Source organism: Oncorhynchus keta, chromosome 22 (genome assembly GCF_023373465.1).
Source record: "Oncorhynchus keta strain PuntledgeMale-10-30-2019 chromosome 22, Oket_V2, whole genome shotgun sequence".
Taxonomy (NCBI): Eukaryota; Metazoa; Chordata; class Actinopteri; order Salmoniformes; family Salmonidae; genus Oncorhynchus; species Oncorhynchus keta.
The window spans coordinates 27131924-27156064 of record NC_068442.1 but is presented as its reverse complement, the minus strand read 5'-3'; the positions used below and the strand labels follow the sequence as shown (position 1 = coordinate 27156064).

Here is a 24141-nt window from a genome sequence, read left to right as displayed (position 1 = left end):
ATTGTAAACACAGATGTGTCCATGAAGTCTATTGAAAACAATTAAACACACAGTAAGGATTAATACCATTTTCACTGCCAATCCATCTTCGACATGCATGCACATTGACAATTAAAATAAAAGAAGGAAATTATACATTGAGGGAATTTGATGCACTTTCTGCACATGGAGCAATACAATTCCTGCACAGACTCTCACTGTGATTTACATAATTTAAACCAAATAGCCTAGAAATCTGGTTCGAGGTGGCAGAGTTCAAAACCCGAACAGCAACAGAAGGTTCAGTCCATTGAAGTTCTTTGGATGCATTCGGACTATTAATTAAATATCCCTATCCTCTCCGCATGATACCTCGCAGAAGCAGCCGAACACACAGACGAATGGATGTGTGGGGGCGTTGATATTGGTGTCACTGCGCCACCCGCATGGCTATATGGGAACTGCAGTCTCTACTTTGGTTTAAAAGCTCCGGCAGCGCGCAGGGTTGTTACAGTGTGGATTGTGGACCTACAGAGAAAAAGTTTGCACGGGATATTCTAGCGCACAGGAGGAAAAGTTGTTGGGAAGATGGCAAACAAACTACAGCAGCCTCCACATCTTCATCTGGCGGAATTGAGCGCCACCCAGTTCATCGACATCTGGAACCATTTCGATACCGACGGTCAGTACCGGAGAGCAAAGTTGTCCAAAATGTTACTTTGAATTTTACGCAGCATTTAAAAAAAAATAGGTATTGTTTCAAATGCAGATATAAATGTAAGCTAACATGTCGAATAGAGTAGGTTACATAGGATATAAATAGTCCATCACATATTTTGGTTTACAAGAAGAAAATATCATAGGCTTATCAAGGCTTTTCGTTTTTTTTAAGATGCAGCTTGGATATTAGGATAGCGTTATCTAAAAAGTGTTGTATATCATAACTTTTGTCCAAGATGAAAAATCGTACGGTCTAATCCGCTGGATGTTTTGAATGTCGATTTTTTGTTTTGTTTTGTGTGGAAAAGAAAAGAAGTGCTTGACAGTTAGGAAAGCAGCTAGAAAACTCCTGGTGTTACTGTTGAGATTGTTAAAAAATATTATTTATAAATAAAGGCAATTAATTGTGGCCACTATATTATATCCTTAGAAAGGTTAGAATAGGTTACTGTGTATGAATTGCTCGTGTAAATGTTTAATTTAAAAAGGTTGATTGTATGGATGCATGGCTTTTATTCTGTTATTACAATAATCCAATCAGATAAATGTAGTACATCAGTATTACAACGTACAGTCTGTTTGGCGGATCAATACGCATCTGACGGCTAGTCCATACCTCAGTGCACGGTGCGCTAAAGGATGGATGGGCGTGTGCCACGGTCCGTCGTCCATATAAAACATATGTAGCCTAACCACACAATAAGTTACACTTTTGTATAGGCCTTAGCCTAATCATTTATACAACCTAACTGAATACTGAAATAAACTAGCCATATTATCCAACTGTATTGCTTTATAAAGGATTAAACTAAATAAAAAAATGGATGATGGTGTCAGGACCCAGGACAGTTTCCATAGGCATCATCATTGATGGTTATTGATGGTTGGAATCCTGCTTTAGAAAGTTGCGTCTAAAATATAACAAAATGTTTGAAAAGAGGAGGAAGTTGGTCAATCAAATTCCTACTGTATACGTACATTTTCGGCATAAAAAAAGTTTGATTCAATAGTATTAAATTAGTGTAATTCACGATACAGATTAAATCCCAACTAAAACGGAGACAGGCTACTGTATACTTCCAGTATTATATGGTATAAAATGAGTTCTCAGCTCATTTCAAGCGCACGAGCCCACGCCCCTCCACACTCATTACCCTTCGCATCATCTGGGCATCCTCCCCCATTAATAGTGTTAACTGCCCATTCCGTCCCGACCAGTTGTTGAAGCGGAATGAGAATCCTCAAAACGCGAGGAGTCTCTTGGATCACTCACTCACTATACGTTCCCTCTGGGTGTTTATGTTCTCTGAGCGCAAACAGGGATTGGTGCTGTGGTTCCACCCTATAGGGCATATACTGCACTGTCTCTCTGGCTTGAGCATTTGCTGCAAAGACAACATGACATACGGATAGAGTAGGCCTACGGGGTGCTTTTCGGTGCAAATATGCCTAACGGGCTTGGCCAGATAATTTTGGATACCGATTTCGCCGTTGTCCATGGTGCTGAAATTATTAGGCGCACAAAAATGTTAAATTCATATTTTTGTTATGGAGAACACACAGAGTTACTGTATATACCTAACGAATGTGTGTCTGATATTGACATTTCAGGTGTGTATTATGATGCAGTTATAAATGTAAGACTTGACATGGTAGTGTAGTCCCGTTATAATGTACTATTTTGTAGATTCTGCATGGCTTCGAAATCAGAATCCACCAGTCTTGTGGGGATTAGGTAATCAGATAGTATTTTTGAACAGTTCATCAAATGTACTGGCACGTGAAACACATAACACCATAATGATTGCCAATGTTTCTCAGCATGTGTTAATGATATTAGCCTAGTAATTGTAAACTAATAGCATATCATTCTATATGTTTAAAAAAAAGACTCAAAATGGCTGATAGGATAAGATCATAATGAGAGGATAAGACATATGGGTCAAACTAAGTCCTATAATGCATTCTGATTGCATAACAGTAGAATGCTACTATTAAGTTGTTACATTCTGAGGGATACCTTTACTTTTAAGAATAAATAGGAAGCTAATATCAGGTAATGTTGGACATGTCTGTGGCCACAAAGTGGAACCTAAACCAATACAGTTGGCCACATTCTATTGCCACAATTGTTTAGACAAACATTCAGGATTCATTCATTGTGGATGGAAATTCTCCAATGAAATAGACCCCAAAAGCAAATGAGTAGATGATTGAAAGATCATGGGACATTGCATTACATACTCTGGGCTAGTGTACTGTATATGTCACATTATCATACACAGAATTCTCTGCAATATACTGTTGAAGTCAGAACTTTACATACACTTAGGTCGAAGTCATTAAAACCCGTTTTTCAACCACTCCACAAATGTCTTGTTAACAAACTATAGTTTTGGCAAGTCGGTTAGAACATCTACTTGGTGCATGACACAAGTCATTTTTCCAACAATTGTTTACAGACAGATTATTTCACTTATAATTCACAATTTCAGTGAGTCAGGAGTTTACATACTGTAAGTTGACTGTGCCTTTAAACAGCTTGGAAAATTCCAGAAAATTATGTCATGGCTTTAGAAGCTTCTGATAGGCTAATTGACATAATTTTAGTCAATTGGAGGTGTACCTGTGGATGTATTTCAAGACCTACCTTCAAACTCAGTGCCTCTTTGCTTGACATCATGGGAAAATCAAAAGAAATCAGCCAAGACCTCAGATTTGTTTTTTAGACCTCCACAAGTCTGCTTCATCCTTGGGAGCAATTTCCAAACGTCTGAAGGTACCACGTTCATCTGTACAAACAATAGTACGCAAGTATAAACACCATGGGACCACGCAACTGTCATACCGCTCAGGAAGGAGATGCGTTCTGTCTCCTAGAGTTGAACGTACTTTGCTGCGAGAAGTGTAAATCAATCCCAGAACAACAGCAAAGGAGCGTGTGAAGATTCTGGAGGAAACAGGTACAAAAGTATCTATATCCACAGTAAAACATGTCCTATATCGACATAACCTGAAAGGCCGCTCAGCAAGGAAGGAGCCACTGCTCCAAAATCGCCATAAAAAAGCCAGACTACGATTTGCAACTGCACATGGGGACAAAGATTGTACTTTTTGGAGAAATGTCCCGAGGTCTGATGAAACAAAAATAGAACTGCTTGGTCATAATGACCATCGTTATGTTTGGAGGAAAAAGGGGGAAGCTTGCAAGCCGAAGAACACCATCCCAAACGTGAAGCACAGGGGAGGCAGCATCATGTTGTGGGGGTGCTTTGCTTCAGGAGGGACTGGTGCACTTCACAAAATAGATGGCATCATGAGTAGGAAAATTATGTGGACATATTGAAGCAACATCTCAAGACATCAGTCAGGAAGTTAAAGCTTGGTCGCAAATGGGTCTTCCAAATGGACAATGACCCCAAGCATACATCCAAATGTGTGGCAAAAGGGCTTAAGGACAATAGAGTCAATGTATTGGAGTGGCCATTACAAAGCCCTGACCTCAATCCTATAGAACATTTGTGGGCAGAACTGAAAAAGCGTGTGTGAGCAAGGAGGCCTTAAAACCCTGACTCAGTTACACCAGCTCTGTCAGGAGGAATGGGCCAAAATTCACCCAACTTATTGTGGGAAGCTTGTGGAAGGCTACCCGAAACGTTTGACCCAAGTTAAACAATTTAAAGGCAATGCTACCAAATACTAATTGAGTGTATGTAAACGTCTGACCCACTGGGAATGTGATGAAAGAAATAAAAGCTGAAATAAATCATTCTCTCTACTATTATTCTGACATTTCACATTTTGATAACAAAGTGGTGATCCTAACTGACCTAAGACAGGGATTTTCACTAGGATTAAATGTCAGGAATTGTGGAAAACTGAGTTTAAATGTAGGTGGCTAAGGTGTATGTAAACTTCCGACTTCAGCTGTACATGCTCAACTCCAGCTTGTTGGTGCTTAAGGGATTTACTAACACATAGCTATACAAAGTTCATATTCATGATGATATTGGTAGGATTAAATCCGCACTATATGGAGTAAGTCATGTTTTCTGTGTAATCCCATCGGGAGGAGAAGCACTGAGAAGGTTCAGACAAATTCAGGGCTGTCACAAAATGCAAATCATTTAACATTACATTTAAGTCATTTAGCAGACGCTCTTATCCAGAGCGACTTACAAATTGGTGCATTCACCTTATGACATCCAGTGGAACAGCCACTTTACAATAGTGCATCTAAATCTTTTAGGGGGGGGGGGTGAGAAGGATTACTTTATCCTATCCTAGGTATTCCTTAAAGAGGTGGGGTTTCAGGTGTCTCCGGAAGGTGGTGATTGACTCCGCTGTCCTGGCGTCGTGAGGGAGTTTGTTCCACCATTGGGGGGCCAGAGGAGCGAACAGTTTTGACTGGGCTGAGCGGGAACTGTACTTCCTCAATGGTAGGGAGGCGAGCAGACCAGAGGTGGATGAACGCAGTGCCCTTGTTTGGGTGTAGGGCCTGATCAGAGCCTGGAGGTACTGAGGTGCCGTTCCCCTCACAGCTCCGTAGGCAAGCACCATGGTCTTGTAGCGGATGCGAGCTTCAACTGGAAGCCAGTGGAGAGAGCGGAGGAGCGGGGTGACGTGAGAGAACTTGGGAAGGTTGAACACCAGACGGGCTGCGGCGTTCTGGATGAGTTGTAGGGGTTTAATGGCACAGGCAGGGAGCCCAGCCAACAGCGAGTTGCAGTAATCCAGACGGGAGATGACAAGTGCCTGGATTAGGACCTGCGCCGCTACCTGTGTGAGGCAGGTCTGCCAGACATGCAGAGATGCGATTCGCCACCTGGTCATCAGAAGGGGGAAAGGAGAAGATTAATTGTGTGTCGTCTGCATAGCAATGATAGGAGAGACCATGTGAGGTTATGACAGAGCCAAGTGACTTGGTGTATAGCGAGAATAGGAGAGGGCCTAGAACAGAGCCCTGGGGGACACCAGTGGTGAGAGCGCGTGGTGAGGAGACAGATTCTCGCCACGTCACCTGGTAGGAGCGACCTGTAAGGTAGGACGCAATCCAAGCGTGGGCCGCGCCGGAGATGCCCAACTCGGAGAGGGCGGAAAGGAGGATCTGATGGTTCACAGTATCGAAGGCAGCCGATAGGTCTAGAAGGATGAGAGCAGAGGAGAGAGAGTTAGCTTTAGCAGTGCGGAGCGCCTCCGTGATACAGAGAAGAGCAGTCTCAGTTGAATGACTAGTCTTGAAACCTGACTGATTTGGATCAAGAAGGTCATTCTGAGAGAGATAGCGGGAGAGCTGGCCAAGGACGGCACGTTCAAGAGTTTTGGAGAGAAAAGAAAGAAGGGATACTGGTCTGTAGTTGTTGACATCGGAGGGATCGAGTGTAGGTTTTTTCAGAAGGGGTGCAACTCTCGCTCTCTTGAAGACGGAAGGGACGTAGCCAGCGGTCAGGGATGAGTTGATGAGCGAGGTGAGGTAAGGGAAAGGTCTCCGGAAATGGTCTGGAGAAGAGAGGAGGGGATAGGTTCAAGCGGGCAGGTTGTTGGGCGGCCGGCCGTCACAAGACGCGAGATTTCATCTGGAGAGAGAGGGGAGAAAGAGGTCAGAGCACAGGGTAGGGCAGTGTGAGCAGAACCAGCGGTGTCGTTTGACTTAGCAAACGAGGATCGGATGTCGTCGACCTTCTTTTCAAAATGGTTGACGAAGTCATCTGCAGAGAGGGGGAGGGGGAGGAGGATTCAGGAGGGAGGAGAAGGTGGCAAAGAGCTTCCTAGGGTTAGAGGCAGATGCTTGGAATTTAGAGTGGTAGAAAGTGACTTTAGCAGCAGAGACAGAGGAGGAAAATGTAGAGAGGAGGGAGTGAAAGGATGCCAGGTCCGCAGGGAGGCGAGTTTTCCTCCATTTCCGCCGGCTGCCCGGAGCCCTGTTCTGTGAGCTCGCAATGTGTCGTCGAGCCACGGAGCGGGAGGGGAGGACCGAGCCGGCCTGGAGGATAGGGGACATAGAGAGTCAAAGGATGCAGAAAGGGAGGAGAGGAGGGTTGAGGAGGCAGAATCAGGAGATAGGTTGGAGAAGGTTTGAGCAGAGGGAAGAGATGATAGGATGGAAGAGGAGAGAGTAGCGGGGAGAGAGAGCGAAGGTTGGGACGGCGCGATACCATCCGAGTAGGGGGAGTGTGGGAAGTGTTGGATGAGAGCGAGAGGGAAAAGGATACAAGGTAGTGGTCGGAGACTTGGAGGGGAGTTGCAATGAGGTTAGTGGAAGAACAGCATCTAGTAAAGATGAGGTCGAGCGTATTGCCTGCCTTGTGAGTAGGGGGAAGGTGAGAGGGTGAGGTCAAAAGAGGAGAGGAGTGGAAAGAAGGAGGCAGAGAGGAATGAGTCAAAGGTAGACGTGGGGAGGTTAAAGTCGCCCAGAACTGTGAGAGGTGAGCCGTCCTCAGGAAAGGAGCTTATCAAGGCATCAAGCTCATTGATGAACTCTCCGAGGGGACCTGGAGGGCGATAAATGATAAGGATGTTAAGCTTGAAAGGGCTGGTAACTGTGACAGCATGGAATTCAAAGGAGGCGATAGACAGATGGGTAAGGGGAGAAAGAGAGAATGACCACTTGGGAGAGATGAGGATCCCGGTGCCACCACCCCGCTGACCAGAAGCTCTCGGGGTGTGCGAGAACACGTGGGCGGACGAAGAGAGAGCAGTAGGAGTAGCAGTGTTATCTGTGGTGATCCATGTTTCCGTCAGTGCCAAGAAGTCGAGGGACTGGAGGGAGGCATAGGCTGAGATGAACTCTGCCTTGTTGGCCGCAGATCGGCAGTTCCAGAGGCTACCGGAGACCTGGAACTCCACGTGGGTCGTGCGCGCTGGGACCACCAAATTAGGTGGCCGCGGCCACGCGGTGTGGAGCGTTTGTATGGTCTGTGCAGAGAGGAGAGAACAGGGATAGACAGACACATAGTTGACAGGCTACAGAAGAGGCTACGCTAATGCAAGGAGATTGGAATGACAAGTGGACTACACGTCTCGAATGTTCAGAAAGTTAAGCTTACGTAGCAAGAATCTTATTGACTAAAATGATTAAAATGATACAGTACTGCTGAAGTAGGCTAGCTGGCAGTGGCTGCGTTGTTGACTTTGTAGGCTAGCTGGCAGTGGCTGCGTTGTTGACACTACACTAATCAAGTCGTTCCGTTGAGTGTAATAGTTTCTACAGTGCTGCTATTCGGGGGCTAGCTGGCTAGCTAGCAGTGTTGATTACCTTTGATACAAAGACGGCTATGTAGCTAGCTAAGAAGAAATTGCTAAGATTAGACAAATCAAACCGTTGTACTACAATGAAATGTAATGAAATGTAATGAAAAGTTATACTACCTGCGGACCGAAGTGCAGATGCGACCGACCGCTCGCTCCAACCCGGAATGTAAAAATGTTCATAAAGAAAAGCACCAGTGCATGAACAATTGGAAAGGATGAATTGCAAAAATAGTATATTTTAATTAGGAGTTTATGTTAGTAGGTTGTTTTCTTTGCCGGAGCAGGGGGTGACCACCCAGGGGACTGGTCATGTGTTCTTTGTTCATAATGACATATACTTGTTCTTCTGGTAAATATCATACTGGCTGCTTCCCCAGAGACGTCGCTACTCAGCCACTTGCAAATGTCACTAGAATCCACAGGCAAATTAATACACAGGCATTTGTAAGACATTTAAATCGTGACACTGATAAGAAATGCATAGTTGGTTTTTGTCAAAAGCCACTATAATAACCATCTCACTGGTGTTGCTTTTTTTAAAGCTACAATTTCCTTAACCATTAACCATTAGTCCTGGCAAGGGTGCAACTAGGCACAGATGGGAAATCCTCATTTATTTGAAGTTGAGATTACTGTATTGATTTCTTACACTTTCATGCCAGGCAGAGATTTCCCCATTGTCTTTTCAAATAACTGGACTTAAAAGACTTTGGAAGACGCAATTAGAGGCACAGAGAGAAAGAGAGAGAGAGATGGAGAGAGACGTAGAGAGACTGAGAGAGAGAGAGACGGAGAGAGACGGAGAGAGAGAGAGAGAGAGAGAGAGAGAGAGAGAGAGAGAGAGAGAGACGGAGAGAGAGAGACGGAGAGAGAGAGAGACGGAGAGTGACGGAGAGAGAGAGACGGAGTGAGAGAGAGAGAGAGAGAGAGAGAGAGAGAGAGAGAGAGAGAGAGAGAGAGAGAGAGAGAGAGAGAGAGAGAGAGAGAGAGAGAGTAGTGGTGCATTTCAAGACTGGGAGACCCCTTCAAGGGATTTAATTAAGCAATTTCCATGGTTTGGGTGCAAGCTATCTCGCCAATTACGTCAGCCAGAGCCAACTTCGCAGCATGTTAACCACCTGGACAACAAATTAGCTAGTTATAATGTCAGTCATTGAGCCAGCCATCCAATCAGCCAGTAAGCAAGATAAACTTGAAAACATTTCTGTAAAACAGGGAAGTATTGGCCTAATTTGCTATAAAATGTAAGAGTATGTACAATCTCACTTAGCACATTTCACAGTGGTCCTATACTGTATATAACATGGGGATATTTGATGCTTCACAGTCTACCTATATGTTAGATACAATCTTGGGATGATTGGTCAAATCACATTTTTTTTCTGTTGCAGGCAATGGCTATATCGAGGGCAAGGAACTGGAGAACTTCTTCAGGGAGTTGGAGATTTCACGGAAAGGGGCCAGAGTGGTAAGGGAATGATCCCTGGACCTTGACTAAAGGCTCAATTCAATCAAACATGTCAATGCAATGTTCATACAGTATTTCTGTTTACATAACTACTGCCATTATGGTATGTCTGAGGCCTATTCTGTCTCTGATGGGTCTATGTGGATGTTTTACAGTACTCAATCCAAAACTATTTTTTTTACATAATTTCTCTAGGGCTATTATACAGTATGCTACAGCAGATATACTGTAATGCTGGTTTGATTGAATTGAGTGAAGGAACGTGACATGGCTCTGGTCTTTAATTATAACAGAAAGTTGACGATGTTTGGAGTTTTATCAGGTGAAACCAAAGGACCACAACCTCTTGCAAAAACATATTTGATATAGTAATCTGTGTCATGTGAGTTTCCCGTACCAGGATAACAAGCAATGGCACAAAGGAATTCTACCAAAAATTGTTTACTGACAACAGTGAGGGTAGTGTTTTGATTGTTCTTTAAATCCAACAATCACATGTTGGCATCTCCTCACTAATCAAGGTTGTGGCCTATTCTGGTAGGTGGTTAATTGAGTTCCGTAACAAGCCCTAGAGATATGAACTCATGCCTGTAAGCTGTCCAGTCCGTCTAGGAGAGAGTTTCCCAAACTCGGTCCTCCGGACCCCAAGGGGTGTATGTTTTTGTTTTTGTCCTAGCACCACAAATGATCAAAGCTTGATGATTAGTTGATTATTTGAATCAGCTGCATAGTGCTAGGGGAAAAACCAAAACGTGCACCACTTTAGGTCCCGAGGACTGAGTTTGTACCACTAGCAGTAATTAAAATGTGACTGATTTGTCCAACCAAGTGCTAATTAATTATTCAAGCAACATCAAAATAAAGTTCTCCAGGGAGTTCTCCCACAGATAGAAAATATAATTTTGGGGGGGAGGAGTGAGCACAATAATGTTTCTGTCACCGCATCTTGTGTGTGTACAACAAAGGAATCAGAGAGCATCAGTAATCATGTTACATAAACTCCATGGAGCTGCATAAAGTCTGTGACTAGAACATGACAAGCCCTTTAGCTGGGGAGGGGAGGGTTGTCTGTTTAAGAGCGACAATCTCTGTCTGCCCAGTGTAACAACCACTAACATCTAAAACTAGCTCTGTCACAACAATGTGAGTGACCACAGCCCTATAACATGAGAGGACGGTTTGCATTAAAAAAACAACTGATCTTTACTGATGTTTATGTCATGACAAACTGTATTTGGATGTATTTGTGCATGTTTTACAGGACCCATCAAACTCCACTTTCAAAGAGAAGATGAAGGAGTTCATGCAAAAGTTTGACAAGAATGCAGATGGGAGAATTGAGATGTCTGAGGTGAGCTGACATTTTTCCATTTCCTATTTCAGGTCATTGAGGATTTGAATAAACCAGTGAGGATTATTCCTAATGATCTCAGACAGTTTGCATATCAATGCAGAAACAATCAGACATTATGGTAGATGTGTTCTGAAACTGTTGATGACTCGATGCTTTATTCAAGTAATCTTTGTCTAAGAGATAAGATTCTATCATCTAACACAGTATTTTTCACACTATCAAACACAGAGAAACAAAAGTTTTCAAATTTTTTCCCCCTCGTTAATCTTTCTTTCTTTCTCCAGCTCGCTCAGATTTTGCCCACAGAGGAAAACTTCCTGCTTTGCTTCAGAGAGTTTGTGGGATCCAGTTCTGAATTCATGGCAGTAAGTGGTGAAAATAGATGGTTTGAGTATTAAGAATTTGAAGACGGGTACAGGCTGTTTATGTGAGTTGTTGTGGTTGATAATATAGAGCTACTGTAATAAGGCAGAATGAAAAACAACAATTAGACACAGCAATTAAAACCAATAACAATCCAAATGTAGGATTCCTGGCCTTGCCCAAATCATACATAAATCATATTACTGAATTGCACTGCAATTACATTGCAAAAACAAATCATACTCAAAGATTATTTTTTTTCTGTCATACTGTATGTGTCCTCTGCCAAGTGGAAAGCCACAATCACTCACTCATGGAGCAGACAATTTCAGAGACACATGACAGCTCTGTCAGATTAGTCCTCATAGTGTGAATGGAGAGAGTTTGATTATCAGTAATAACAGGAGGGACCACCCAGTCACCCAATGGACACCCATTATGTCAAAGGCAGAAAAATTGAAATGAGAAAGAGAAAATGAGTATTTTTTAATCACCAGATGTGGCAGGGAAGGCTTTTAAAAGGATAGATTGAGGAAGTACAAACTTCTATTTTCAGAGTCATATATTATAGATGTGCTGCTGTAATTCTCCATAGACCTGGAGAGGGAGGGCATCTATCTTTGATAAGAGCACTTTCTGGAATCAGGGACAGCTGCTAGATTAAAACATTCATTAAAACGCAGTTCTCTCTCCTTGCCCTCTCAAAATGTGTAGGAGAACAGAATTGAAAATCTGGAAAGTATCATGAGAATCATAGTGTGATTACAGGAAGAAAAAGCTAACAATTACCAGCCACAGAAATTGGATATGATTTTTTTGTGCTCTTCCTCTTCTTTTAAAAATGTTCTGTCCCGCCAGAGAGTAATTAATGCATGTCCCATGCAATCCTATTAATGCAATCCAGTTCGATTGCTTTGGTGTCACAGAACATTAGAGTGTGCTTGATTGTGAGTGGAGGAATGAGGTGGCTCATTTAAAAAGTGATTGGTACTACTGTGGGAGAAAGTGATTGGCTATGTCTATTTTCTTTCTTTCTAATGAGTGTGACTTTGTATTTGCATATACAGGCATGGCGACGATACGATACAGATCGCAGTGGGTACATTGAAGCTAATGAACTGAAGGTATGGTTTCTCACTTGTTAACGTTTCACTGCAGTGGGCTAAATCAGGGTCACACAGAGTGTTTCTTGGTAGTCTTAAACAAATCTAATTTGAAACCAAAGGGGCTTAGAAAAAGAAGACACAAGTACCATGTCAGATACAGTTGAAATGTGTTACATTTTGAGTTTGCAACCCAATATTACACTTCATATACATCACAGAAGACAAAACCATTTGACATAGAAAAAACAGATTTTCAGCTCTTCTATTAATTATGAAATTATGAAGAATATGAATAACATTCCACCCATGAGTCATTTGACTGCAGGAAATGACTACCCATCCATAAGAGACATTTACAGTAGGTCCTTTTACAAACTATGGTAGAGTTCCAACCATAGTCAATAGTTATCTCTCCTTGTCATTCGATCCAGCTATAAGAAAACAAGGAGATAGATGCATCATTATGCTTTACAATGTAAATTAAGCTTTAGAAACCAACACCCAAATGCTTGCAGGTATAGTTGTTGTGTTGATGCAGTGAGGCAAATGGGGACAATGCAAATTCCTCTCTTCTCAGTGGCTGTCAGACGAGGACACTATACAAATCATGACTTGTAATACCACCCATTATGCTATTGTCTGAAACTGTAATTCATTTCTAAAGTATTTTCTGCTGTCTTATCAGCAGGGTCCTACTGTAAAACAAGCTGGTAGTGATAGATAACATTACCCTTTCTGTCAATAAAGGACCTGAGAAAGTATGTGATACCTCCAACTCTATGTAAGCCAATACTTATATAACTGACGGAAACCAATAACTGAGGCCTCTGGGCTAAAGTATAGACAAGCCAGGCTCGCTAAGGTCATAGGATTGTTTTTGACCTATTAGTCAATTATAGTTTATTCATATTTCTCCACTCCACAGGGATTCCTCTCAGACCTGCTGAAGAAAGCCAACAGACATTACGATGACCAGAAGCTTCACGAGTACACACAGACAATAGTGAGTCTTTTCAGTCTAAATTAATCCCTTCCTGTATTGTACCCAAGCCCTTCCTCACAGACTTATTTGAGAAGTAACCAACATCCTGCACCGCATGCAACCACAGGTTCTACATGCAACCCAAAGGGGTTCTACGTGGAACCAAAAAGAGTTCTGCCTGGAAACAAAAAGGGCTCACCTATGGGGACAGCCAAAGAACCCTTTTGAAACCCTTTTTTCTAAGAGTGTACTGTATGTAACTCTTGTCCCGTCAAGCTGGTGGTTGCTATGTGGTTGAGTGGTTGGGAGTGGGACTCACAATGTCCTATGGGTTGTGTGTTCCTACAGCAGATGTGCAAACACCTGTTTCAACCTCAAGGCCTAAAGCTTGACCTGAATTACTCTGGGGAGAAAACCAATCTTTACCAATCTTAGAGTTGACTTGCAACTTGTATGTACAACAGACTGCCAACAGAGGTAAATCAAAATAATAATGTGTGAAGAGTCAAACTTGCCGTCACAACTGCGGAAGGCCCAATGCTTTAATGTCTGAATGAGTTACAGGACAAAATAAAAACCCTCCAACCCAAAAAGGCCTGTGGTGTTGATGGTATCCTCAATGAAATTATCAAATATACAGTCAACAAATTCCAATTGGCTATACTAAAACTCTTTAACATCATCCTTAGCTCTGGCATCTCCCCCAATATTTGGAACCAAGGACTGATCACCCCAATCCACAAAAATGGAGACAAATTTGACCCCAATAACTACCGTGGAATATGCGTCAACAGTAACCTTGGGAGAATCCTCTGCATTATCATTAACAGCAGACTCGTACACTTCCTCAATGAAAACAATGTACTGAGCAAATGTCAAATTGGCTTTTTATCAAATTACCGTACAACAGACCATGTATTCACCCTGCACACCCTAATTGACAACCAAACAAACCAAAACAAAGGCAAAGTCTTCTCATGCTTTGTTGATTTCAAAAAAGCCTTCGACTCAATTTGGCATGAGGGTCTGCTATACAAACTGATGGAAAGTGGTGTTGGGGGTAAAACATACGACATCATAAAATCCATGTACACAAACAACAAGTGTGTGGTTAAAATTGGCAAAAAACACACATTTCTTCACACAGGGTCGTGGGGTTAGACAGGGATGCAGCTTAAGCCCCACCCTCTTCAACATATATATCAACGAACTGGCGCGGGCACTAGAAAAGTCTGCAGCACCCGGCCTCACCCTACTAGAATCCGAAGTCAAATGTCTGCTGTTTGCTGATGATCTGGTACTTCTGTCACCAACCAAGGAGGGCCTACAGCAGCACCTAGATCTTATGCACAGATTCTGTCAGACCTGGGCCCTGACAGTAAATCTCAGTAAGACCAAAATAATGGTGTTCCAAAAAAGGTCCAGTCACCAGGACCACAAATACAAATTCCATCTAGACACTGTTGCCCTAGAGCACACAAAAAACTATACATACCTTGGCCTAAACATCAGCACCACAGGTAACTTCCACAAAGCTGTGAACGATCTGAGAGACAAGTCTCTCTCTCTCTCTCTCTCTCTCTCTCTCTCTCTCTCTCTCTCTCTCTCTCTCTCTCTCTCTCTCTCTCTCTCTCTCTCTCTCTCTCTCTCTCTCTCTCTCTCTCTCTCTCTCTCTCTCTCTCTCTCTCTCTCTCTCTCTCTCTCTCTCTCTCTCTCTGCAGCTCAAGATGTTTGATCTAAACGGAGATGGGAAGCTGGGCCTGTCTGAAATGGCGAGGTGACTGTCAGCAACTAAGAAGACATTTTTATATTTCATGTGTGCCTTCAGCATCCAACACTCCTAACAAGTTTTTTAATGGAAATTATTCTCTGTTCTTCTCTTTTAAGGCTTCTCCCAGTTCAGGAAAATTTCTTACTGAAATTCCAGGTGAGGAGTATGCAAGAGGAACTGATAATCCCTTCAAACAAATGTAGTTTTCACAGTAATTTTGGCTAATAAACATACCAGCAACATGATAATTAGATATTTCCTAACACAATCATTAATTTGCTATTTAACTCAGTAAAATGATGGTGCTCTGTTATTTCCGAATGTGTTTTACAGGATATCAAGCTGACCTCTGAGCAGTTCAGTGCTATCTTCACATTCTACGACAAGGTACATTTAGAGATGTGATTGGATATTCTAAAAGGATACAGTTTGCTATAGAGGTATTTAAGTTGAACAAATATTTGCGTGCCGATGTCTGGACTAGAGGCTTGCTGAGAGGACTGGGGTAGACACTCAATTAGAAATGAAACACCGCCAGTGTATACATGATATGCATCAAACATTTACGTGCATAATTATTTCAGTGTTTGTTTCAACCTCCCCCTGCAGCTGAATCACTGGCAGCCGCTGTCACTGTTATGGGATTATGGGTAAAAAGACTGGCGATAGTAAGAAGCACACCAGGTCAACTGAAAACTAACATGGCTACAGTGCCAAACTGTAAATGCACAGAGCTTTGAGAAATAAAACCTTTTGGACAGCCCGCAACCAAGACAGCCTGTTTCCCCCACATTCCCAAAGAAACACAACACCACGGTATCTTCAGTGCCATGGCCCTTCCTCTCCATAATATCTCCTTATGCATTTAAAGTTATTGCTCTTGAGCAGCCATATATATACAAGACATATTTTGGATTCATGAGTGAAATGTCAAGGGGCGTTGTAACAGTTTTCGTCCTCCTCTTCTGAGGAGGAGTAGGAAGGATCGGACCAATGCACAGCGTGGTAAGTGTCCATAATATAATTTTAATGAAATATAACTGAACACAGAAAACAAAAGAATAAGAGAATAAATGGAAACCGACACAGTCCCGTATGGAGCAAACACTGACGGAAAATAATAACCCACACCCAAAATGGGGAAAACAGGCTACCTAAGTATGATTCTCAATCAGAGACAACGATCGACAGCTACCTCTGATTGAGAACCATACCAGGCCAAACACAGAAATACAACATAGCAAAAAGAACATAGACTACCCACCCCAACTCACGCCCTGACCAAACTAACACAAAGACATAAAAAAGGAACTAAGGTCAGAACGTGACAGTACCCCCCCCCCCCCAAAGGTGCGGACTCCGGCCGCAAAACCTGAACCTATAGGGGAGGGTCTGGGTGGGCGTCTGTCTGCGGTGGCGGCTCTGGCGCGGGACGTGGACCCCACTCCACCATAGTCTTGGCCCACTTAAGTGGCGCCTTTGGAGCGGCGACCCTCGAGCTGACCTCGTACTGGGAACCCTAACAGCGGGCCCCAAATAGACCGGAGACTCCGGCAGCGCCAGACAGGCGGGAGACTCCCCCAACACCGTAGTGAAGCGCGACTCCGGCAGCGATGGAGTGAAGGGCGGCTCCGGCAGCTCCTGACTGACGGGCGGCTCCTGCAGCTCCTGACTGACGGGTGGCTCCTGCAGCTCCTGACTGACGGGCGACTCCGGCAGCTCCTGACTGACGGGCGGCTCCTGCAGCTCCTGACTGACGGGCGGCTTCTGCAGCTCCTGACTGACGGGCGGCTCCTGCAGCTCCTGACTGACGGGCGGCTCCGGCAGCTCCTGACTGACGGGAGGCTCCGACATCTCCTGACTGACGGGCGGCTCCGGTAGCTCCTGACTGATGGGCAGCTCTGGCAGCGCCTGACAGACGGGCGGCTCTGGTAGCTCAGGACAGACAGGCGGGTCTGACAGCTCAGGACAGACGGGCGGCTCGGGCAGCTCAGGACAGACGGGCGGCTCTGGCCTGGAGAGAAATCCTGGAGGGAAGAGATGGAGAGACAGCCTGGTGCATGGGGCTGCCACAGGACCCACCAGGCTGGGGAGACCTACAGGAGGCCTGGTGCGTGGAGGAGGCACCGGATGGACCGGGCTGTGGGGGAGCACTGGAGCTCTGGTGCGCAGAGCTTCCAACACTCTACTCAGCAAAATGGATAGAGTCTATCACAGTGCCATCCTTTTTGTTAACAAATCACCTTATACCACCCACCACTGCGACCTGTATGCTCTATTCGGCTGGCCCTCGCTACATATTCGTCGCCAGACCCACTGGCTCCAGGTCATCTATAAGTCTATGCTAGGTAAAGCTCCGCCTTATCTCAGTTCACTGGTCACGATAACAACACCCACCCGTATCACACGTTCCAGCAGGTATATCTCACTGATCATCCCCAAAGCCAACACCTCATTCAGCTGCCTTTCCTTCCAGTTCTTTGCTGCCAGTGACTGGAACGAATTGCAAAAATCGCTGAAGTTCGATACTTTTATTTCCCTCACCAACTTTAAACATCAACTATCTGAGCAGCTAACCGATCGCTGCAGCTGTACATAGTCCATCTGTAAATAGCCCACCCAATCTACCTACCTCATCCCAATACTGTTTTTATTTTATTTACTTTTCTGCTCTTTTGCACACTAGTATCTCTACTTGCACATCATCATCTGCTCATTTATCACTCCAGTGTTAGTCTGCTAAATTGTAATTATTTGCTCCTATGGCCTATTTATTGAATACCTCCTCATTCCTTTTGCACACACTGTATATAGACTTTCTTTTTTCTACTGTGTCATTGACTTGTTTGTGTTATTACTATTGTAAAGTGGCTGTTCCACTGGATGTCATAAGGTGAATGCACCAATTTGTAAGTCGCTCTGGATAAGAGCGTCTGCTAAATGACTTAAATGTAATGTTAAATGTTATTGGCTTGTTTATTGTTTACTCCATGTGTAACTCTGTTGTTGTCTGTGTCACACTGCTTTGCTTTATCTTGGCCAGGTCACAGATGCAAATGAGAACTTGTTCTCAACTAGCTTACCTGGTTATATAAAGGTGAAATAAATAAATAAAATAAAATTATACGTTTCCCCTCTTCCTTCCAGGATGGAAACGGCTACATTGATGAGCAGGAGCTCGATGCTCTGTTGCGTGACCTCTATGAAAAGAACAAAAAGGTGAGATAATATTGAAGGTTTGGAGTTTAACTCTCAATTCCCCATAATGCTGAATCTCTCATTCTAATGCATCATTACAGAAGCACCTGTATGGATAAGGGTGTCTTGTCTTCTCTCAGGAGGTGGACACCAAAAACCTGACTGGCTACAAGAAGAGCATCATGGCCCTGTCGGACGGGGGCAAGCTGTATCGCTCCGAGCTGGAGATTGTGCTCTGCAGGGAGCCCATGCTGTGAACCCTGACAACCATCGCTGTCTGTTTTTTGACCTTCATGACCCTATCTGCCCATCCCCAGATCACACCCACCTCCAGCTGCCTGACGACTGTAACCAGGTGCATGTGCCGGGCATTCCCTTTATGAGTTTTGAATGAATGTGCACTGAGAGGCACACACCAGCTCTCCCTCACGACCCCTGTCGACACTCTTCCCTACAGACTGACGTTGCCTTCGGCTCAATCCCTAAACTCTACATTTAACAAAATGAATAAAGATAATAAAAGGTACTTCTGCTAATTATGATTGCAATGTGAACAGGAGCGGAATGAAAATGAATATAAGATGATTTATTCTCAATGCTTGGTTTGACTTTCCTCTTCTCTTTTTCTCCCAAATCCACCCTTTAATTGGGACTTGCGACAGCAAACGTCCCACTCTAAATCTTTGTCATACTTCTGACTTTTTATTAATGGAACATGCATAATGGGACTTGCGACAGCAATAATTATTTCTAACTTCTAGTTATTTTTAGAACGCTACACCTCTTACACAGTTTAAGCTAGAAACTTTAAAATGCTTAGACAGACCTGGAATAGTGTGCTATTATACAACTTTTTGATAACATTTATACTTGTTTAAACTATTAAGCTTTTTGTTTTTCTTATCCTCCTCCATCAACGTTCAAGGGATTTCCTCAACATTCTAAATGGGCCCATTGTGACATTATGACACCAGTAGTCTTTAGGTCATTATCAATAAAACGTCACACACAATAGGGTGCAGAGCATTCGATTTGGCTGCTGGGGGCCAAGGAGCCCTCAACTCCGCTAAAACCATTGACAACTGCGTGCCGGTTTCAAGGGATAAATGCTATAAGTATTTGGTTTTAATATAATCTCCTCTTGAAGAGAGAGCATAGTCAGATCTACACATTTCCGATTATCCCACGTTAAGCTGTATCATCAGAGTTATATAGAAAGTAACTGCATGTTTTTCATGATCAGTAAACATCAATCGATCATGTATGTTCAGATACATGAGGGTAGCCTATCCATTTGGCAAGTAGCTAGGCTAGCTAGCTAAGCAAACAACGTGTCATTTAGCCTTTCTTCATCAGAAATTAGGCTTTTGGAACGAGCTTTAGATCGGTAAGTCCTCGTCGTGGTAAAGTTGTCAGTTGGACTACTGTCATCACCCTATAGATGGCAAGCAAATCAAACAATATTTGGATATAGCCATCTAGTTTATCCCCTGAAAGTTAGCTCGTTAACTAGCCATATTCACGTGATGTGTTATTAGCTAGCTAACCAATTTGACGTTGTCCATCAGTCAATGTAGCCTATCATGTCTGTCAGCAGCAATCGTGATTTAACATTCTTAAAAACAATGTTGAAAAGGGGATAACGTTAGCTTACTTCGCTAGATAGGACTATGTTGGTTGGAGAAAAAAAGTACATTAGGTCCACTTACACACTATGTTTAGACAACTGTACAACATTTATATCAGTACGATAGCTTGCAAATTAAACATCAGCTAACACTGATCACGAAAAGGATGCAGTTACTTGCTGTATAACTCTGATGATAGAGCTAAAATGTGCGTAATTGTTTTGCATGGAATCATCGGAAATGTGTAGTTCTGACTATACTCTTCAAGAGGTGATGACATTACAGCCAAATAGTTAACATGTATTTCACAATTCCGGAGCCGGGGGTCTCCTTGCCCCCCAGCAGGAAAATTGAACGCTCTGCACCTCTTTGTGACGTTTTATTGATAAAGACGTATTCTATTCGGCGTAAACAATGTCGCTTTTGACACAATCAGCTACTCAGGCCACTTTCCCAACCAATTTGAAAAAAAACATAGCACATGAAATATCTAAGTCTGCTTTTCTGACATTCAAAACTGAAATTAGGACATAATTATATTCTACCAATCAAACGTACATGTGTTTCAGTAACCGAGGTTCCAACAAATTAGACAAAAACGCAGAGCATATGAAAACTTCCTCTAATTCTCTGTTTATCAAATCTGAAATCAGAACAGGAATAGCTTCTACCAATCATGAGGTAAAGCTGTTTAAGTAATTGTATCAACTGCTTTCATTAAGGAAAATTCCACTCAAAAACGACTGTATATTTTTGGATCTGTTTCTTTAGTCCACTGTTGATACAGTCCCAAAGTGTTTTGCATATCAGCAATCAAGTTTTCAAGATATAGAACTTTCAAAATGCATAAAGTGTCATGTGTTTTATGTCATACCATACTATCATACTGTGACACTTTCTGTATTTTGAAAGTTTTATATCTTGAAAACTTGATTGCTGACATGCAAAACAAAGACTATCAACAGTGGACTAATGAAACAAATACCAAAATATATTTTTGAGTTGTATTTTCCTTTCATCTAACTTCCCACTGGCATGTAACTTTGTTATTGAAAGCTCCCTGGTTACCACAGCAACATATGATTTCACTGAGCATTAATACCCCTGCTTTCTTAGTCTGTTTGAAGTGCCAAAATTATAATTTTCTACAGGTAAGAAGTAATAAACACATTAAAACCAGTACGCACACACACTCCTTCCATTGTCATAGTTTAAAGGCACTGAACCGATCACCGTCTGTGGCAACTTCAACAAGGATCTGCTATCCAGGTCAAGCAAGCCCATCTTGACATTGTTTCATGATAGAGGGTATGCATGGTTGATACAAGCTGCTACCACAGAAAAGAATACCAGGCTGAATCCAGTGTTAATTTCTCATCCACAACATTGCCTCCATTCAGGTGTGCTGCAGACGTACTACAGCTATCACAACCATGTGTACTGCATTTTCACTTCAGACATCTCTCAGGTATGAATCTTGACCAAAACATTGGTATCACATTTCACTGCTTGCATTAGTTCTTCCTTCATGTTAGTGTAAAAAAGAAAGTCAAAATACGTTGTGAAAGCAAAATACATTTTTAAAAGTTTACATGCTCATGGTAAAAAAAAACTAAACTACAATTGCATTTCAAATAATGATTATCAGATGTATGCTATGCACAGTTAACTTGTGTCCCCCCCTGGGAGCAGAGGGGCTCTGAAGGAAGGGGTTCCCCCTTTCTGGCCGGTGGGTCCCTCTTCCCATTTATCCTCCTCTAGCCCAGAGAGGATTTAATGAACATCCTGCTGTCGTCCAAATATGTTGTGAAAAAATACAGTTATGTCTTATTTAAAACTTCAACAATGCCTCATTACCTTCTGTAATCTGTTATTACAGTTGTCATATACTGTGATATTCAAGTGGGAGAGTGTATAAAAGTTTAGTCTGGATGTTTTTAATTTTTTTTTTTTTTTTTACCTTTATTTAACCAGGCAAGTCAGTTAAGAACAGATTCTTATTTTCAATGACGGCCTGGGAACAGTGGGTTAACTGCCTGTTCAGGGGCAGAACGACAGATTTGTACCTTGTCAGCTCGGGGGTTTGAACTCGCAACCTTCCGGTTACTAGTCCAACGCTCTAACCACTAGGCTACGCTGCCGCCACATGTAGTTATTTCTGATGAAATGTGTGATCTAACTGCCCCACAATCCAAGGTAATAAGGTTGATAAAGTAGTATATCACAGTAAGCAGACCGATTATTTTACTACATTTAGCTTTGACTATATTTAATTGATTAGCTTAATTAAAATGTTTTAAACTTCTTCCACTACCACAAAAATACTTTTAAAGAGTTAAAGCAAGTCCCACAAGTTTTCTTCATGGAAAATTACCATCTAGTTCGTCTATGTATATATCTGGTGTTTCATCCTTATATTATTACCCTGTTACATTTAGATTTTTTATGTTGCATTTTCTGGCTGATACTGTTATAATGAGGATGTGATAGAAAGCATAAAAAAATATATATTACGATTAAGATTATCTCAGTTATTTTGGGGTCTACACCTTACTCTCTCTCTACACCTCCTTGTGCTTGCAATTTACACAAAGAATATCTGGCATAGTACTCCGGTTGTTAAAAATGTTGTTGATAATCCATTAAATTGAATATTGATTTTGGAAAAAAGTACATCAATTAGTATTAATAAAGATTAAGTTGGTGTATGAGTAGCAAATAAAGAGAGCCCTGTCATTACCAGATATCAGGGAGGTACTGCAACCACACACAGAAACACTCACACATTTTTTATAATTACAAGAGAATACCTAGCCTGGTTGCAGTCTCTGTTCAGGTATTACGTTCCACCCCTTGCCACTCCAGTTTTTGGCAAATGACAGGAGTGGCATGGAGTGGAATGTTAGCTAAAAAGACTGGTAACCAGACAATAGAATACTTGTATAAATTCCTAAATTTCCTCTATCAGTATTTCTGAAGCACGACTTCATATTTCTAGTAAAAATCCCCTCTAATTGTGTGCAGATGCTTTTAAAACAAGTTCAATAATTCAGCAGTAAAACTTCCCTCTCACAACAGAGCTTGTAGAAATTCCTATCAATTAATAATCACTATTTAAATATTTAATTGAAAGCCATGTTTTGCAGGAAAAGACTGGCTTTTTTTTTATCCAATGTGCAATGCACAGAGATGAGCATTTGCGTTATGTCGTAGTAATTTCTATGAGATGCTTATTAACAGACCATATTAGTATACTGTATATTTTTTAGTCAGAGTGCTACCTCAATTTACTATCTGCATGGGAACCTCCCATCAAGGTCTCCTTTGGAAAGAGGCATTCCAAATTCATGATGACCATGTTTATCTCCATACAGGTTTCACATGTAAGGATGTCAATGAAAAGAGTGAACAAAAGTAACAATCTATCATTAAGATTCACATAGACGTGTTTTAGCTTTGTTGAATCTGCAATCACCATCCTGATCTTAACTAATAACTGATATTATGACTAGATATCAGACACATGGAGAGGAGAACAAGGGAGAACAGTTTCATACATGACGATACCTTTCATTATTTAAACATATATTGTATGAAAGGAAACTTGGTGTTTTATTGATGTACTCTTTAAATATAGCTCCTGTGAATTAAATAACTAATTGAATGGATGTCTCTGCCTAGATTCCCTACAGTATATCCACTGAGTGCCACACACACAAACACCAATACACACTCTGGTGACTAAGACATAAATACTGAACCTATTTACAAATGAGCCTTTTTACTGTGCAATATACTACAAAATAATGAATATATGCATAGGAGGCTGCTGAGTGGAGAACAGCTCATAGTAATGGCTGGAATGGAGTTAATGGAATAGTATAAACTTGATGTGTTCGATACCATTCCACTTATGCCATTCCAGCCATTAATATGGTCCGTCCTCACCTTATTAAGGTGCCACCGGCCGGCCGCCTGTGATCTACACATGGATGGTCCTGTGAGTAAAACAAACAAGTTTGAAAATCTTAATCTCAAGATGGTTTAAATAATGAAATACGTCCATATGTACAGGGAAGGGGCAAGCTGATAGACAGATGCAGGCAATGCCCAATTAAAACAAAACCATATTGGGAACATTTTGAGGCCTGGCCCAATTCCAGTGATAATCACTGAACCGGCACAGGACAACTAACAAACTGTAAATTAAGTCAATAATGTTATCTAACACTGACAACATGCCATCAGCACATGACAGAGGCATTTCTAAGCATCCCACTGCATCGTTGATAATTGCACACAGGCAAACCAGTCTTTATCC

The 24141-nt window shown here is 42.2% G+C and overlaps 1 protein-coding gene across 1 annotated transcript; it reads left to right on the top strand.

The window, feature by feature from the left end:
- The first annotated feature begins 474 nt into the window (after positions 1-474).
- Positions 475-19204, top strand: LOC118401251 (calretinin-like). The gene is made up of 11 exons (XM_035798609.2): positions 475-661; positions 9342-9418; positions 10680-10769; positions 11057-11137; positions 12203-12259; positions 13167-13244; positions 14945-15000; positions 15111-15150; positions 15328-15381; positions 18142-18213; positions 18333-19204. Exons 1-11 carry the CDS (start codon positions 568-570, stop codon positions 18447-18449), a joined length of 816 nt encoding a protein of 271 aa, XP_035654502.1. The 5' UTR covers positions 475-567; the 3' UTR covers positions 18450-19204.
- The last annotated feature ends 4937 nt before the right edge of the window (positions 19205-24141 follow it).

Coding starts and splice junctions, on each gene's coding strand:
- LOC118401251 (XM_035798609.2), top strand. CDS start 568: ATGGCAAACAAACTACAGCAGCCTCCACATCTTCATCTGGCGGAATTG. Junction 662..9,341: donor GAACCATTTCGATACCGACG/GTCAGTACCGGA, acceptor TTTCTGTTGCAG/GCAATGGCTATATCGAGGGC. Junction 11,138..12,202: donor CCAGTTCTGAATTCATGGCA/GTAAGTGGTGAA, acceptor TTGCATATACAG/GCATGGCGACGATACGATAC.